Here is an 18,170-nt window from a genome sequence, read left to right as displayed (position 1 = left end):
ATGGGTTTATTGGCATTCTATGTAGTGATTCCGAGATTCAAGCGAAATTGAGGAATCAAGTATATTAGTCCTAGTCTTCAACTTTGACTTAAGTTTCTATGAGACTCCGACCTAATTTCTACTACTAGGTCAAGTGCATAATGTGTGTATATGATTCATGAAATGTTGTTCGAGTCAAAGAGTAACCCGAATATGGATAGCCACTACAGTTAAGTAGTTGTAGAATTCACATACCAATGTGAAATCCAAGCACATTATCCATTGTTTCTAATTGTTTCCAAGTTTCTAATAGGTCATAACTTGGCTTCTAGTTACTAAGTCCAATATGTGTAGTGCCTTTATGTGCAACTAATATAGTCAAATCTATGACCGACTCGAATTTTGACGGTTGTCACATAAACCATTGTTTTTGTGACTCTTAAATAAATATGCATGTAGTGAATAATTTTTCACTAACATAATTTTACACATGAAGTAACTAACATACATCAAACTGATGGAAGTAACAAGACAAGACCCAAAATAGAGGAAAAACTCAGTTGTTGATGCTACTACCAGATTCAGATTGGAGTTGTATACGCATTCTTTGCTTGAGAATTTCTTCAATTGCATCCATAAATGTAGAAAGATTCTGGCATACTTTCACATCCAACGAATTCACCATTTCCTAAAACCACAAACAATTTAGTAGTAATCATATATAAATTATGTTTTTTTTAGGTCTTAAATAATTTTACTAAGTGCATGACTAACCTCAACTTTGCAAAGAAAGCTAAAAGTAACCTCCTTGGAAGATTGAGTTGAACCTTTCAAAGAAAGAAGCTTCAATGGAGAAGTAGTCATTGGCCAGCCTTGAGATGGCTTTATAAAAGCATCAACTCCATCCACCATATGACCAATTATCATCTCATCTCTATCTATGTACTCAATTGAATGCCTATTCACAAACCAAAACACTTTTAGCAAAAAAAATAAAATTAGAAAAATTAAAAGCAAAGTTTTACTTTTACCTTGACTTGTTTGCATCTTTGACCAAAGATTTCCTTAATGTGTTTAAAATAATTCTGTCCTGCACTCTTCGCACAAACCACTCCAAGCTGGTTTTGTTCTCAAAGATTGGAACAAGAGAAAATTGGTGTCTGCAAGAATAACTAATTATTTTACATCTTTTTGTTTTTCTTTTTTTTTTTTTTACTTTTTTGGTTTTCTATATACTTTTATTTTCATCAAACATATACAAAAAGTAGGAAAATTCGTAAGATTAAGAAAACTATATATATATATATATATATATATATATATATATATATATATATATATATATATACTATTTAGTTACTTTAATATAATTTCAAATATGTTGATGTATATAAAGAAAGAACAAAAACTATATAGATTAAATTATGTGGGACCCATTAATAAGTTAAGGAAATGTTTTTGTTATAAAGAGACATGTTCAGGTTTTGGGATTGATGAGTTGGCGCTGAGGTGGCAAAAAAATATAAGGGTTATGGATGGTTGAAGCAAAAGAAAATAAATAGTAACTTACGCAAATGATTTAGCAGTGTCAATAATTTCACCAATATAGACATCATTTGGGAAAATCTGAAGGAAAGATGAAAAGGAACATAAGGTAAAATCATCAAATGGTATTATATATAAATTAGTAGTGTTAAAATAATACCTCAGCATTCTTGAGTTCCAATGTGGCATCCAGAAACTCTATAGATAACTCATGAATCTGTTCAGCCATTTCTGTTTCAGGTATGTATGTTCTTAAAGACAAATTAATTCGATTCCCTTCATATTCAATGACTTTAAGTCCAGTCAATAAGTCTTCAATCTTTAAAACATCTTCACACCTGCATGTTTCAGGAAAAAGAAAAAAAAAATCCAAAATCATGCATCTGTTTGTTTGGTTGGTTGGATTGATGGAATGGAATGACGAATGAATGGAAATGGAATAATTCATTGCATTCCATGATCATGCTTGATTGGTCTCTAAAAAATAGAATAGATTTTTTTAATGTAGAATTAAAAAGTTGAAAATTGATAAAGCTTATCAAATCCCAAATAAAAGTATAATGAAGAATAAAACAACACTTGGCTAATGACTGAAAAGGGAAGGAATAACATTCCTTCAAGAAGACAAAACAAGCAGCTCTTTTTCATTTCAATGGAATGAGTGATTCCAATTCCATTCCCTCCTCGATTCCCTTATACCTAACACTACCCTAGTATCCCAGCAATAATACCTTTTGAGAGTGTAGTCAAGATCTTCTAGAGACTTCAACATTCCTCTTTTCTTCTCAATTTGACTATTCAACTCTAAAAGCTTTAAAAGGAAATCAAATAAAGAAGCTGACAAATAATTAAACAGATAAAAGCATAGAAGGTGTATTTTCATGGCTATATTATCAAACCTTAAACTTGCAACCACCATCTGCATCTATGGCTTCTGGTTGATGTTCTTCCAGCAAAGAGCATTCAAGAACAGCATCTGCTCTTTTTGTTTCAAGACCCTTCAACATAAAGTTTATAAAAAGATGTTTGTGAGGTTAACAAATAAATCCCTTTATGTATATTAAAAAGTCAAATAGTAAAAAACCTGTGACTGAATAAACTCCATAGTTGAATTCAGTCCTTCAATGTTGTTTTGCAAACGGATAGAATCTGCAATTACAGATAGCAAATTAAGATGCTCATTAAGAAGCCATGCCAAAATGCAATGCAACTTAATATGATTTCCCTCACCTTCAAAAGATCCCTTCATAAGATTCTCAATTTCAGCAGAAAGTTCAGCATTTTCAGCCTCCATTGAGCAAAGCTCCCCTTTCAAATTCTCCACATATGCATCTAATTACACAAGTTTTACAATTTATAATATCTATCATTGCTAAAGATGTCTGAATTCAACTGATAGGAATTTGGTGTATTTTATGTCATGTACATAGAGACACTTGTCAACACATTCTTACACCAATAAACAATCCAATCAATAAAACAATTTTCAGGCAAAAAACAGGTTATTCTGTTTTTGGGAAGAATCCTTTTCTAACTTTGATTGAGAATAAACAGCATGTAACTACTAACAGCAACCAATTTTCCATTTATCCTTTACCTTGATAAGGTTCACATACTTGATAATGGAGATACTTAAAATCTTGAGGATTAATTTGACTTCTATAGAATCAATTTTGTTAATTTGAGTAAAAAACGATTTTCTTTGCCAATTAGGTATATAAATTAGGGATCCCGCTTATTTGGGTCAATTAGCAACCAAGAACTTGATTATCTGGTGACCAAGTGCATAAAAATTGCAACTCTGGTGACCTAATTGGAGTAAAAATCTAAGTAAAAAGTGACGTCATTTACATAAACAAGGTTAGTTAATGACATAAATCACATAAAATTGTATGAAAATAGTTGGTTGCCTAAATTATGTTAGTCAATTGACCCAAACTTGGAGGTAAAGCAAGCGAACATTAAAAGTATCATCAAAAGTAATCAGTGTCCATGTTCTCCCTTGTTCTCCATAGTTGAAAAAATAGAAGAAAGTCAAATACCCATTGTCAGTTAAGTATCAACTGCAAGCATCATTGTAAGTTGCGAGTAAAGGAGTGTTTGTATCATGTAAATAGAGAGATAAGATATACCCAAATCTTCAGCTTCTAATGAACTGACATCCGAGTATTCTTCGATAATTTCATTAACTTTCCCCTATTTTCATAAACACAAACAAAAGGTGGGTGTAATGACGAAAACACAAAAGAGGCTAAAAGATTCAAATTAACTAACACACCCCAAGCTGGAAAACACATTCCCTGAGCAACTCGTCCTCGTCTGAAGTAATCAAATTCTCGTCTTCGTGAAAATTAGTTCGACTTTCAGCTAGTTCTTTAATTCGACTGCACTTATTGATTAAATACGATCATTAGCTTCAAAAAGTTTGTGAGTGCATTGTGCACTGTGTACACTAGGGTTTGAAAATACCTCCGAAGTTCATCTAAATCCAGCGGTGTAGGATCTGCCATTTTTCTGCTCTTCTTCCTTCAGGTGAATTTTCGCATTGATTTGATTTCTAGATGAGTTTTTGATCTCCCGCCTTTTTATGCTTTGATGCGACAAGGCGTGTATTGACAATATGGAGTTATGGGACTATTGAAAATGGACCTGTGTCTCCGGTTTAGACTTTAGATTTTAGAAAATGGTCGTGGGCCTATGCCCAAATTAAAATTGCTTCAATAGAATCAATACAACATATTGGGATAAACATTTTTTTATCCTTAAAAGTTAAAACCTTCAACTAGTCATTTTCTTAAATATGTTTCAAAAATATTAAAAAGACACTTAAATTGAAGCAAAATTTTAGTAACTAAAATTAATATATATTTTAGCAACAATGATATTATATTGTAAGTCTATATAATTGAAACTAATAGTAGTTTAGATGACTGTAATACAATTATTTGGATGACGGGCTAGGTGTCTGTAACATTATATTTATATATTGTTAGTAAATATATGATAGTTTGTGTGACTATAATACCATAATTGGAGGAATGCAAGTCAATAGTGGATTTAATATCTTTAACGTTATACTTGTAGATTATTAATAAAGAACTAGTATTATGTTTGGTTATGCAAGTACTACTGTGCGGGAAATGATTATTAGTAGTATGATTAGTGTTGTAAATATCATCGTATTATCTTCGATGCAAGTATTGATTGTAGTTGTATGTTTGGTGTTGGAAATATCACTGTAATGAAATACTGTTTGTCGTGATAGTCTTGGTGACTGTAATATCATGGAATAATATAGTGATGGTCTTGGTAACTGCAACATTAATGGTATGCTTAGTGATGGAAATACCAGTATAGGTTGGTGAAAGTTAATAGCTCCCCCTACCTCGCCAAAATTCATGTTCTTGAGTTTTACGACCTTTTGTTTCTCGGATTTCACCATGTCTGTAACACCCGATTTTTAGGTATGAATTTTATGATTTAATCTTGGGGAATTTTGGTGGCCACAATGTCATGTCGAGGATCACCACGACATGACAACGTCTTTTAGGGTCGTGATCATTTTAAGTGGCCATGATGTAGCCATGTGTCGGCCACGATCTGGCAACGTCCCAGTCTCAAGACCCTAATTACCAGGCTTAAGGCCTTATTTAAGGGATGTGATGGATAGGGTTTGTCCACCCTCATCCTCCATCATTCCTCTAAGTGTATAAGATTAAACTATAGCCTCCTTTCAAGCTGTTTGAGCTCATTTTGGTGACTTTTTGACCTTTAAAGAATAAGAATAAGTTTTCTAGTGCAAAGATACATCAAGCAACTCATCTCCACGTTTGTGATCATCTTTTGGACCATTGTAAGTCTTCAAGTCTTTATCTTTATGGTTCATTTTTCGTGGATCTAAGAAATTTAGCATAATATGGTCCATTGTTGAAGTTTGAATGAATGGGTTTAATAAGTTAGCAACTTTATGAATCACTAATATCCCTAGAGTATTATATCTTCTGCATCTATAAGTTGAGAGTGTTTTGAAACCCATGCATGATATTTAGGTCATCTTCTAATCTTTTAACCTAGTTTGAGTGAAGGACATGTATGGGTCGTGCATGTCCATAAAGTTTGGATTCGTATGAACCTTTAGGGCCCCAAGAAGCCTTTTGGAAATTTTGCGCAAAGGATTTAATCCATTAAGTTGTCCATGTACATAAGTAGCAATATGCTCTCCTCGATGTGGTGAATGAGGATTTCCCGACTATCTTGTCATTTATCTGTCGCGACGTAGCCTTTTGCTGGCCGCGACATGGTAAGCGTTAATCGTTAACTTTTTTAACTGGTTGACTTTTGCTCAAATTGCTATTTTTAGAAGGTAGACCAAGGTTTGACTTTGAATGTTTCATTTGGTGGTGTGTAACACTAGTTTTTTGTCTATGAGAGCTTTGATATATCAACTTAGACTTTGAGGTGAATCTTCTCACCATATTGTGTAGGATGCTAGATTGTCTTTGTGACTCTCACATGTATGTTAGATGAGGCTCGTTATGTATATGTGTAAGGCATGTTTTATATGGTGGGGGAGACCCGTGATACATGTTGGGCGGGGCATGTTATGTAAGTTGGGTGGGGCCTGATATATTTTAGGGAAAGGTCCGTTATGCCTGTGGTTGGAGCCCGTATGGTCGAATGGTATTTTAGGAAATTCATTAAGTTTTGTGCTTACGATTTTATGTTTAATTGCTTAAGGTACTTCTGGTTTTAAAGGGAATGGTTCGGTATAACATCCCGTTTCCATTTATATATATATGGAAGGGAGGTTTAAGAAATAGCATGGGGTGGTTGAATGATTAGAATGTAAACTTTACGGAATGGTGAGTATAGTTAAAAAGGGTGCAAATAATTATTTGGATGGATTTAATCGTTTAGTGTGGCATTATGATAGTTTAAAGGAGTAAATTAATTAAAATGGGATTTATTAGATTAGCATAGTAACAATAAAGCTAAGTTGTAAAGTTCTAGGGGGATTTATGCTATTTCAGAAACTTCTTTTGTTGGAGGAAATCAAGCTTGGGTTAAAACTATCAAAAGTCTAAACTATGGGTGTTGTTTCTATCAATTTAGGAAATCACGACATCGTGGGAGGCAAGAGATCCTTCATCCCATTGGTGGTAATCACATCCTATATATAATCAACCCAAAAGCCCTAGAGTAGTGAGGGTAAGTATGTGTATGTGTGTGCGGCTGAAGAGAGAGGCAGAGAGAGATTGAGATCCAGAAAAATAAAGAGAGCAGTAAGGGGATGAGACGTCAATGTTGGGAGGCGGGTCTGATTCACTTCTCCAAAGATGAAGGCACCATTGGATAGGGCAATACCATCGGTGAGGCATCATAAGGGTTTGAGCGATGAGCTCAACCTTCGGTGGTGAGGTACATGTCGGAGGGCCATTTGGGTTCATGGTGAGCTCCTCTTGAGCCACCTGTAGAGAAGGGGATGATAGCAACGATTAAAACTTGATAATGGGAATGAGATAGAACCGCCGACATCGGTATATAAGGAATCGTCGCCGGGAATGGAAGCTTTTGTTGGTGCCTTTGAAGAGAACGAGAATGGGTTTTGTTGGAGTTAAGATAGTGATGTTCAGAAAGGAATCGAGTTCTGGTAATGGTTTAGATCAAGTCTGGTTCTAGTGAGCAATGTCATCGATGATAAACCGTCAATGGCAGTGGTGGTTAGCGTAGTCTTTAATCTTCGTCTTGCCCTTGAAATCTCAGCCTCATTGTAGCCAAGATAAGTAATTCATTGTAAATGTTTTCAAGGATATCGGGTAAAGTGAGATTTGAGAGGATGGTGTAAGATAAAGAGAAAGGGGGAGATGTCGCCGAAGAAGGAGGCCGCACCGGTGAAGTTGTATCGATGGAGGTGACGTCGACAGGGAACCTTCAGGCGGCTGAGGAAGATAACTCAGGTAAAGGGTCTCCTTGCTTTTGGACTGATCATGTTGTATTATGTTATTTTGATATGGGCCCTTAACCTTTGGACTCCTTGTCATGATCGGTTATTCATTGTTGGGCTGAAGAATTCTAATTAAATCTAAATGGACTCAACTCTCATATTATTGTAGAATGTGGGCTAGTTGCTATTATGGACTCCATTTCTTGTTATATATAATTTTTAATGGATTAATAATAATAAAGCTTCATGGTGTTGGGTCAAAAATATGGTTTATACTTTGCTTTTCTAGGAAAATATATTTTTATGTAATGTTGTATGTGTTTGCGGTTTGTGTGTACGGCCGCACACCCTGTGTACGGTCGTACACAGGGTGTGCGGTTGTACACATGTGTATGGCTGGAGGTCCATATAAATAGAGTGTGCATGTGGGAGTGTACGGTTAGAGATTGTAAGAAAGGAGATAAGGCTAGTGTAGAGAGAGAAAGTTAGAGAGAAGAAGTGTGTGAGAGAGAGAATTTATTGTAAGGAGCATCACTCAATATCATAAATACATCATTAGATTCATCTTCTTCTTCTTCTCATTCTCTTCTATTTGATCTGACATCATCCAATTGATTGGGATTCCACACCATCGATTGGATCTGATTGATACACAAGCAATTTTGGGGACTTACAATTGGTATCAGAGCCAATTTGGTATCAATTGAAGTTACTTTTGAGTGTGAGAGTGTAAAATTTCAATGTTTTAAGAATTTTGATCGAAGTACTGTTGAAGGTTTGCTGCCAATAGTGTGTGCGGTGGAGCGTATTAGTTAAAGCTGTGTGCGGCAAAGTGTTTGCGGTTAAATTTGTGCGGTTAAGGTGTTTGCTATTGATATTAAGTGTGTGCGGCTGAAGTGAGTGTGGTTAAGATCTGTGTACGGCTTGGTGTGTGCGGCTCAGTATACGCCTAGGTGTGCGACTTGATTTGGTTTGCGGTCGGCTTGGTGTGTGCGACTCAGTGTATGCCTTGGTGTGGGGCTTGATTCGGTGTGCGGCCGGCTTGGTGTGTGCGGCTCAGTGTACGCCTTGGTGTGCGGCCGGCTTGGTGTGTGCGATTAAAGAGTGTGCGTTTAAGAGTGTTAGTGTGCGGTTGAAGATTGCTCAAATGGAATCTCAAAACATGATTGCTCATAAAGATTTGGATGCAATTATGGGAACCACTACTCGTATTCCTAGATTGCTATCAGCTGAAGGATTTCCTGAATGGAAATACCGAATTGAAAAATACATCAAAATGAAGGATTTCAAAATTTGGAGAAGCATTTTAAGAGGACCAATTCAGATTACTTCTACTCTAGAAGATGGCACAGTAATTGACAAACAAATTGAAAATTACACTGATGATGATTTTGAAAGAGTTGAAGAACAAGAAAAGGCACTTGCCACACTCACTATGGCGTTGTCTCCTGAAATTGCACAAGGATTTCGTGAATATACATCAGCAAAAGCATTATGGGAAGCGCTCATCGAAGTTTACAAAGGAAATGAAGATATGAAGCAAAGACGACAAGACATGCTCCGACAGAAATTCAACATGTTCAATTATGTAGTGGGAGAAACATTGGAAAATCAATTGCAAAGATTTATCATACTAACCACTGAAATGAGCTCCGCAGTTGTGATGGATACTAGGTCTGAAATCAACAAGAAATTACTAAATTCTCTTCCAAAATCATGGGACATGAATGTCTCGGTGATTAAAAAGACAAAAGACCTGAACCGTTTAAGCTTGTCTGAAACAATGGCAATCATCAAAGCTTGCGATCTTGATGATAAACAAAGAGCAATCAACCATATCAATTCATACTCTTCAGCCAATCTTGGAATTCGTACACGTAACCTCGAACTAGCCTCCGCCTAACACATATGATAATTATCCCAAATAAATACTCGATTCACACCCGAAATAAACCAAATGTTATTCTTTCTCTCTCTAACACTTGAAGTGGGTAAAAGACCATTTTACCCTTCCTTGGTCTCCACTACTCATGTTTGACCAAACCCTAAAGTCAACAGAAGTCAAACTCTAGTCAACAGTCCATGTTTGACCCGACTCGCCGAGTGCACCCATGTGACTCGTCGAGTCCACTTGTTTCCTCAGAAGTTTCGTGAAGGTCCAGCTCAGCTCGCCGAGTTAACGCCCAACTCGCCGAATTATCGCATGATCAAGCTCATCGGGACAAACCCTAATTGACTCGTCGAATCGGCTCATCGACTCGGTGAGTCCATTCAAACTCATCTCTCATTCAGGCGATTTTAAGGCAGAAAACCTTCCCAAACTCTAGATCCAACCTCCCAAGGCTCGAATGTCACGTAAACCTTTGATCTTTACGTTCATGCATGACATATTTACTCCATATTACGAACTACATGTTCTCATAAGGTGTTAAGCACAAAACCCTCTTTTTGCTCAATAAAGTTAGGACCTTTGGACTTAAGGGACCTCACAAGATCCAGATCTGAAGTCTAGACCTCCTAATAGACTACATGCATTCTTTGTCCCAATAAAAAGGTAGTGAAAACCTTAATTTCTCATAATCATGAGATCTAACTAAATAGAATGAGAAAGGTGCAAGCTTTTACCTTCCACAAAAGCTCTAAGTGAAGGAATTTGCTGGATCCTACAGTTCTCCTCATCCTCTGCTTGTATCACCCTTATTTCCTTCCAAAAGGTTCACCAAACTACTCAAAAGTTAGCTCAAACACTCTCTCTTAGCTCAATGGCCGATTAAGGTTTCTCTTAGTGAAGTTGGGCAACTGTAAGCCGCAAATGAGGCTATAAGTTTCCTTAAATAGGCCCCAAACCCAATGATTTAGGGTTTCTCCTCACAGCGTCTACTCGACGAGTCAGCTCCCTGACTTGTCGAGTCGGTGATTAGACCCACGTGGTCAATTAGTATCTACTTGACGAGTTAAGGCACCGACTCGTCGAGTGGCTCAATAAATCTAAAAAATAAATAATTAAATAATATACCTGGGAGCCCAGATGTTACAGGGAGCCCATGACATTCCAGGTAAAGAACATGGGGGAGCCTATGACACTTGGTTGTCAGACCATGTGAGGGAGCCCATGACATTCCAAGTAAGACCAGGGGGAGGGAGCCCATGATATATAGGTGTAAGACCCTCGGGAGAGCCCACGACATCCCTATATGTTTATATGCATAATTATGAGATTGTTATGGATTATATGATTATGTAGATTATGTGGGGTATGCTATGGGGAACTCACTAAGTATTAACTTACAATTTGTTAGTTGTTTCAGGTATTTCAAAATCTAAAGGCAAGGACCCGACTTGATGGCGCGGCATGCACTCTATGTCGATTTATTGAGGACACTCTGATTTTATGAATAATGTATCTAATGTTTTGGATTTGAAAATAATTGCGATTGAAATTTTATAACTTATGGAAATGGAATCGCTATTTAAAAATGGAAAATGTTACTGAGATTTTGGGCTGTTAACCTGTTACAAAAGGTGTTTAAAATATCCGAAATCGAAAAACCGAGCCTAAAACCTGAAAAACATACTGCTTTTTAGATTAACTAAACCATTTTTTTTTGTTATTTTTTAGATGGTATTTATGTTTAGTATTGCATCGTTTTCATTAATTATTGCTGATTCCTTTAAGAATTGTCATTTTTATTTAGTAATTGCCAAATTTTAAGTATATTTTTGCTTAATTATTTTGTGCCGTTAATAACTACATATTAAGTATATGCTATTATTGCACTAATTCATATAATTCATAACAAAGAAACCAATTATACTATAGTTATTCTATTTTGACAATAGAATTCGATGTTTCAACAATCAAAATTGATGTCATTTTCATGATATCAAAAGATTTCTGAGTTAGAAAATATTAAACTAAAAGACAACGATATTATATATCTTTTTTTTTTAAATTTTATTTTAAATTTTTTACTTTTGAAGATGTTTGTTCAATTTTTAAATCATTTGTTGGCATTTTCAATTGATTGTATCGAAAAATTATCTTTTTTTGAACACTATTTTATTTGACTATTTTAAGATTTGAAATACACTTATCAAGTAAACCGAACAAAAGAAAACAGATTAATTAAAAACTGTTTAATCGGATTTTGGATTTAGATATAGGCTTAGGTTTTAAAAAATTAGCCAACCATAATTTTAGTTTAACAAACACCCTAGTAGGGAAGATGATTTCAACTTTTTGGGTAAGTTGATCTAAACTTGTCTATTTTAGTAATTATAATAAACGATCGGGGGCGTAACTGGAAATTCACTAAAGATTGCCGATAAGAGCAGCGTCAGCCAATTTTTTCTCTTTCCTTGCAAGTTCAGATCACTTTGTTAGTGACGTTCGAACTGATGGGCACGCAATTGCATATTTCGAAAAATTTATAAACTGCATCTAAAAGTGATCATCTAACAGTGTAGCACATTCTGTGTCAATTCCTCTGTAGAGCTACTAACATGCAGAACAGAACTCTGATTTTGCTCCAATGGCTGGCTATGGCGTTGACTGTAACCTTTGGCATGGTCGCCGGCGAATCTTTTAAGCCGTTCAATGTTAGCTACGATCACCGAGCACTTATTATTGATGGACAACGGAGAATGCTTATTTCCGCAGGAATTCACTATCCTCGAGCCACACCTGAGGTATTTTACTACTTCTCCTTGTTCAGTGACTTCAGTCAATTCTATGATAACAATCCTGTGTGCTGTATAAGTCTACATATACAGCATGTGATTTTGTTTACAATATAACATGATTCAGACGCAGAAGCAGGCGATATGGGATTTTCAAGGGTTTTATTAGGTTATTTTGGCAAAAATTGAATTTTGGGTTGTGCTTTCTGTTTCTGTGTTTCATTTTCATTCTCATCTTTCATCTACCTCTTTTCCTGACATTTATGAAGTTCAACTCTATTTTACCTTCACAAGATGTCCTTTCCATTTATTTGGCTATATATATAATGCGGTCTCTTTACCTTTACCTGATTTCATTCAGATGTGGCCTGATCTGATAGCCAAGAGTAAAGAAGGTGGTGCTAATGCCGTTCAAACTTATGTATTCTGGGGTGGCCATGAGCCAGTTAAAGGACAGGTGTGCTTTGTTACTACACTATATCTTGTTAACACTTGCAGACTTCTTTCTTGGTCTACATTTGGCTATATTTGCTAATTGAGTTCATGAAGTGTCTTATTTACTTCTTTCTTTTTCTCACTTTAGTATAACTTTGAGGGAAGATATGACCTGGTGAAGTTTGTGAAGTTGGTGGGATCTAGTGGGCTCTATCTTCATCTCCGAATAGGTCCATATGTTTGTGCAGAGTGGAATTTCGGGTCTCTACTTTCCCTATTTAGTTATATTCATTTTACTTTCAGTTTATGCCATGATCAAATGTACAAATCAGACAATCAGCATTAGTAAGCTCAAAAAGAGATTTTTGTATCATCTAATTATACAACTGATGATTTTGCAGGGGCTTCCCTGTGTGGCTTCGTGATATTCCTGGAATTGTATTCCGAACTGACAATGCTCCATTCAAGGTACAACTGAACAAAATAATAGTATATGTATTCTACCACATATAACAAGTGTTTACTCATCTTTTAACTCTTCCAAACAATCTAAATTGAAATCTTGGTCAAGAATTTCTACCATTAATGCATCGGTTCAATACCATTCTTAAATGCTCCCTTTTATGCATTAAATGGGCTAAATCTTTTTTAAGAATGCACCATCTCCATGCATTTAATACCTTTCTACACTACATGAATGCAAGATTTTAACATTAAATGGGTAAAACGAATTACATCTAAACTCTCTTACTGTTTGTTTATGTTCTTTAAAATAATGACATGCATATTGCAGGAAGAAATGCTACGTTTTGTAAAAAAAATAGTAGATTTGATGCGAGAGGAGTCTCTCTTCTCTTGGCAAGGTGGCCCAATCATTATGCTGCAGGTTTTCTTTGACTTCATTTTCATCATTACTTGAACTAAAAACTCTTGCTCTCTTTTTTGGTAATTAATTATGCTATTGGATATATTCTTGATTGGATTTTTTCTATCAGATTGAAAATGAGTATGGAAATATTGAAGGCTCATTTGGGCAAAAAGGAAAAGACTATGTAAAATGGGCTGCAGAAATGGCTGTTGGACTTGGAGCTGGTGTCCCATGGGTTATGTGCAAGCAAACTGATGCTCCAGAATACATTGTACTTTCCAACCCTTTTTTATTTTTTCTAAATTATTTATCTTTTTTATTTTTTTAAATCTCTCCCCTTCTTCCCACAGATAGATGCCTGCAATGGATACTATTGTGATGGTTTTAAGCCCAACTCCAACAAGAAACCAATTTTCTGGACAGAAAATTGGGATGGATGGTATGCAAAAGCAAATCCAAATCCAACATATTATTCTTGTTTACTTTTTTAAACTTTGAATTATCTTTTCTGAACAAAATATTCTTTTTTAATTTTTATCTTCTTTTTTCAAGGTATACAAATTGGGGAGGTAGATTGCCTCACAGACCTGTGGAGGATCTTGCATTTGCAGTTGCTCGATTTTATCAACGAGGTGGAAGCTTTCAGAATTATTATATGGTAGTGTAAGCTACCCCTTAACTTTCATCCTACAAAATATAATAATTACAATCCATACATATCCCTTATAAGTTTCAGTTTTACCATTTTCTAGTTACTTTGTGATCACCAATATCTTCTTTCTCTTCCTTATGGCTTAGTTTTTTGGAGGGACGAATTTTGGAAGGACTTCTGGAGGCCCTAATATAATCACTAGTTATGATTATGATGCTCCTCTTGATGAATATGGTAAGATCAAAACATGTATGGAAAAAATATATATATATATATATATATATATATATATATATATATATATATATATAGCTCATTGTGGGTGTTGATGAAGGTGTTTTCAGCTGACAAAGAAACTGAGATTTAATTTTTTTTTTTAGGTCTTCTAAGTCAGCCTAAATGGGGGCATCTAAAGGATCTGCATGCTGCTATAAAGCTTTGTGAGCCTGCACTAGTGGCTGCTGAGTCAGCTCAGTATATAAAATTAGGATCTATGCAGGAGGTTTGTTCAAGTCCTCAGCTTTTTACATTATCCTGCATCTATTGGTTCTACTAGCCTGTTATTAGACACCTCATCGCCATTGATGCCTTGTATATTGATTGAAATGCATCTTGCATAAATAATGTTAAATCTGAATTGAATTAAGCTGCTATAAATAAACATGAAGTTAAAATTAAAACTAATTTCCCATGTGGAACTTTGGTGATTGGAATGACTAGATTCTAGATAGTTTTATGCCAATATACGCCATAAAACTAATTTATCATCAAATTTCTGACTATAAATTAAGACTATTTTTACTTTTTGGTTTAGGCACATGTGTACCAAGGTAATAAAAGTATCTGCTCAGCATTTCTTGCGAATATTGATGAACATAAAACAATCACTGTTCAATTCCTTGGTCAATATTACACTTTACCACCCTGGTCTGTGAGCATACTACCAGACTGCAAGAATGTTGCCTTCAACACTGCAAAGGTTTGACTTTTACCCTTTTATTCGTTTTTTTTTTTCAGATATTATTGGAAAACCTATCTTGATTATCTTATATAGCATTGGTTATTATGTGATTACTTTCTCCTTCATGATATATATATCTTTTTAAATTTGGAGTAGGTTGGGGCACAAACATCCATTAAAGTGGTGGATTTTGAGCCAACATTATCTGCAAAAAGCTCTACACCCAGTCACTTAATGATTCAGAAGCAAGTACCTTTGGTCTCAGACTCATGGATGACATTTAAGGAGCCGATTGGTGCTTGGGGTGATGATAATTTCACTTTTAAAGGTGTCTTGGAGCATTTAAATGTGACAAAAGATCGATCAGATTATTTATGGTATATCACCAGGTATACAAACAATAAGTACTTTTTAATATTATCAGGGTTAATTTCTCAACCCTAAAAACCGATTCTCAATCTCTCATCTTTTTTAGAGTTTCCCTTTTTGTAAGCTTGCTATGCACTATTTAGGAAAAGGGAAGTAACAATATACTTTGATTATATTTTAACAACACAATGACTATTTGCTTCAATTACATGCAGAATATATGTTTCTGATGAGGATGTTTTGCATTGGGAGGAAAATGCAAGTAATCCATCACTTGTGATTGATAGCATGCGTGATTTGGTTCGCATCTTCATTAATGGCAAACTTATAGGTAACTAACTAATTGTCATTATATCATTAATATAGTCAGTATCTACTGTTTGAGTAACCTACTTATGCTTTATGATTATATATGATTATCTTTAGATCATTGCCAAGTTATAAAAACATAGACCTGATGGTGTTATGTGTTGATTGAAAATAAAGGTAGTGCAAGGGGTGATTGGGTGAAAGTTGTTCAGAAAGTTCAGTTTAAGCAAGGATACAATGACTTGGTGTTATTATCAGAGACAGTAGGCTTGCAGGTAATAATAATAAATCATAAAATATGTTTTATGAAGTTTGGATATAATAGAGTTTATATTAATATGTAATTCCATGGATTTGATTCATGCAAATTTAATGATTCAGAACTATGGTGCCTTTCTTGAGAAAGATGGAGCAGGGTTTCAGGGTCAGATTACTCTAACTGGATTCAAGAATGGGGATGTAAATATCACACATTCACCATGGACATATCAGGTAATTACTTTTCTCATCTAATGTAATGTTGTTTCTCAACATTCCTACTGCATATTCAAAGTTAAAACAACTTTTCAGCAAGTTTTCTATGTTGTTTAATATTAGATACCTTAACTGATCAAAATGATTAGTCAACATAAGGGTTATGCCTAAATGCAATAGCAGTGTGCTTTCATATGTTTGTGTATTATAGCATCCTGCTTTCATTTCTTTCTATTACCACGTTGTATTTTCAAGTTTTTTCTTATAAAGGAACTATACTTTGAATGATCTACCCGATTACATCATTGTACTTTCATCCATTTTTATTGTAGCTGTGAAAATTGTGTTGTATATGCATGGTTTTCAAAGTACAATGCTGTAATTGAAATTTTTGTGTACTAAAGTATATCATGAATATTTTCAACTTTCAATTCGAGTGTTTTATATCTAGTTTACTTTGTAGCACGCTATAATATAGTAAAGGAAAGCAGTCATTCAAAATTTAAGACTTGTGCATTTAGTGGTGGAAGATTATGCTTCGCAAATTTAATTGCTACTATTTTGACCATAGGTTGGGCTTAAAGGTGAATTCCTGAAATTATACGCTACTGAAGATAAGAAAAGTTCAGGTTGGACTGATTTAACAGATGAAGATGTTCCATCAGCCCTTTCATGGTACAAGGTAAAACATCACTTATAAAAACACAAGGGTAAAATTGTCATTTACTCATATTCTCTTCCATTTTTTGATTAATGGCAGACATATTTTGATTCTCCTGGAGGGAAAGATCCAGTGGTTCTTGATTTTAGCAGCATGGGTAAAGGTGAAGCTTGGGTCAATGGACACCATATAGGAAGATACTGGACTCTTGTTGCCCCTAAAGACGGATGTCAAGAAACTTGTGATTATCGTGGAGCTTATGGATCAGAAAAATGCAACACAAATTGTGGCAACCCCACTCAAATTTGGTATTCTTCTTTCAGAAGGGCATTCATGTCTTTTCTCACAAACATGACTTTTTTCTCCTATTGACATCGGTCATGTCATGTAGAAGAAATATGGAAAAAAGTAGGGTTGTGGTTTTGACAATTTTAATGAAACAGGTACCATGTTCCAAGATCATGGTTACAGCCGTCAGACAATCTACTTGTTCTATTTGAGGAGACAGGAGGGAACCCGTTTGAAATTTCTGTGAAGACTGTTTCTGTTAAAACTGTATGTGGTCACATGTCTGAGGATTACTATCCACCTGTTGACATGTGGGCCCAACCAAATTACAGCAATATGAAACCAGTAGTACAATTGCAGTGTGAGGATGGTTATAAAATTGAATCCATAGACTTTGCTAGCTATGGAACCCCTCAAGGTAGCTGCCAAGCTTTCTCCACAGGCAACTGCCATGCAACAAATTCTTCAGCCATTTTGTCCAAAGTAAGTATATAAAAAAAAAGGTCAATTATAGTTATTAGTTAAAATTAGTCATATAAAATGAAAGTGCAACTGTTGCTATTTCTTGATTAATATGTTGTTATAATGAATTGTGACAGGTTTGTGAGGGAAAAAATAGTTGCAAAATAGAAGTGTCTAATTCTGTATTTGGAGACCCATGTCCAAGGACTGTAAAAACCTTAGCTGTTAAGGCAACATGCAAACCATCATCATCATCATCATCATCATCAACTCAATGGTATGGTGGATTATCAGATATTTGAGAGTATGAGACCAAGAAAGAAGAAATGTCAAAGGATGTATGGTATGAATTTTCCCCTTACATGTATGTGTGAATGGTTGGTTTGTTTTGATGAGGTGTTTGGGTATGCTATTGTACATATACAGAAGAATAAAAATAGCATCTACTAATGGTATCGGTTTGTTGGTTTTACATGTTGCATTGCTTTTGTTCATGTGGGTATTATATTATCCTATCGTTTCATTTTTAGTTTCTCCAAGGCC

The 18,170-nt window shown here is 35.1% G+C and overlaps 3 protein-coding genes across 3 annotated transcripts; 2 read left to right on the top strand and 1 right to left on the bottom strand.

The window, feature by feature from the left end:
• Window positions 1–354: 354 nt before the first annotated feature.
• On the bottom strand, window positions 355–4,156 carry LOC145001152 (reverse transcriptase-like protein). Its single transcript, XM_078960499.1, has 12 exons — window positions 3,994–4,156; window positions 3,803–3,908; window positions 3,657–3,720; window positions 2,755–2,856; window positions 2,609–2,673; window positions 2,424–2,522; window positions 2,256–2,335; window positions 1,685–1,862; window positions 1,550–1,605; window positions 1,011–1,139; window positions 754–937; window positions 355–667 (listed from the first exon to the last, which is right to left on the bottom strand). Exons 1-12 carry the CDS (start codon window positions 4,032–4,034, stop codon window positions 536–538), a joined length of 1,236 nt encoding a protein of 411 aa, XP_078816625.1. The 5' UTR covers window positions 4,035–4,156; the 3' UTR covers window positions 355–535.
• Window positions 4,157–8,744: 4,588 nt separating this feature from the next.
• On the top strand, window positions 8,745–9,371 carry LOC145002718 (uncharacterized). Its single transcript, XM_078961930.1, has one exon. The coding sequence runs from the start codon at window positions 8,745–8,747 to the stop codon at window positions 9,369–9,371; it is 627 nt and encodes a 208-aa protein (XP_078818056.1).
• Window positions 9,372–11,831: 2,460 nt separating this feature from the next.
• Window positions 11,832–18,099, top strand: BGAL9 (beta galactosidase 9). Its single transcript, XM_078960778.1, has 19 exons — window positions 11,832–12,157; window positions 12,510–12,605; window positions 12,732–12,844; window positions 12,985–13,051; window positions 13,377–13,469; window positions 13,579–13,722; window positions 13,802–13,890; window positions 14,004–14,109; window positions 14,250–14,337; window positions 14,484–14,605; window positions 14,918–15,082; window positions 15,221–15,453; window positions 15,649–15,764; window positions 15,920–16,017; window positions 16,124–16,234; window positions 16,788–16,898; window positions 16,977–17,185; window positions 17,321–17,648; window positions 17,765–18,099. Exons 1-19 carry the CDS (start codon window positions 11,972–11,974, stop codon window positions 17,927–17,929), a joined length of 2,640 nt encoding a protein of 879 aa, XP_078816904.1. The 5' UTR covers window positions 11,832–11,971; the 3' UTR covers window positions 17,930–18,099.
• Window positions 18,100–18,170: the final 71 nt, after the last annotated feature.

The sequence above is a fragment of the Lactuca saligna genome, chromosome 6 (assembly GCF_052625555.1).
Source record: "Lactuca saligna cultivar CGN05327 chromosome 6, ASM5262555v1, whole genome shotgun sequence".
Classification (NCBI taxonomy): domain Eukaryota; kingdom Viridiplantae; phylum Streptophyta; class Magnoliopsida; order Asterales; family Asteraceae; genus Lactuca; species Lactuca saligna.
This window is presented reverse-complemented; position numbering and strand designations above follow the sequence as displayed.

What these genes read in the sequence shown, in the direction of transcription:
- LOC145001152 (XM_078960499.1), bottom strand. Translation starts at nt 4,034, where the DNA reads ATGGCAGATCCTACACCGCTGGATTTAGATGAACTTCGGAG. An exon ending in ATTAGAAGCTGAAGATTTGG is followed by an intron (nt 2,857 to 3,656) that starts GTATATCTTATC and finishes TTGTGTAATTAG; the next exon opens with ATGCATATGTGGAGAATTTG. An exon ending in TGGAGTTTATTCAGTCACAG is followed by an intron (nt 2,523 to 2,608) that starts GTTTTTTACTAT and finishes TTTATGTTGAAG; the next exon opens with GGTCTTGAAACAAAAAGAGC.
- LOC145002718 (XM_078961930.1), top strand. Translation starts at nt 8,745, where the DNA reads ATGAAGGATTTCAAAATTTGGAGAAGCATTTTAAGAGGACCAATTCAG.
- BGAL9 (XM_078960778.1), top strand. Translation starts at nt 11,972, where the DNA reads ATGCAGAACAGAACTCTGATTTTGCTCCAATGGCTGGCTATGGCGTTG. An exon ending in ATTCACCATGGACATATCAG is followed by an intron (nt 16,235 to 16,787) that starts GTAATTACTTTT and finishes TTTTGACCATAG; the next exon opens with GTTGGGCTTAAAGGTGAATT. An exon ending in CAGCCCTTTCATGGTACAAG is followed by an intron (nt 16,899 to 16,976) that starts GTAAAACATCAC and finishes GATTAATGGCAG; the next exon opens with ACATATTTTGATTCTCCTGG.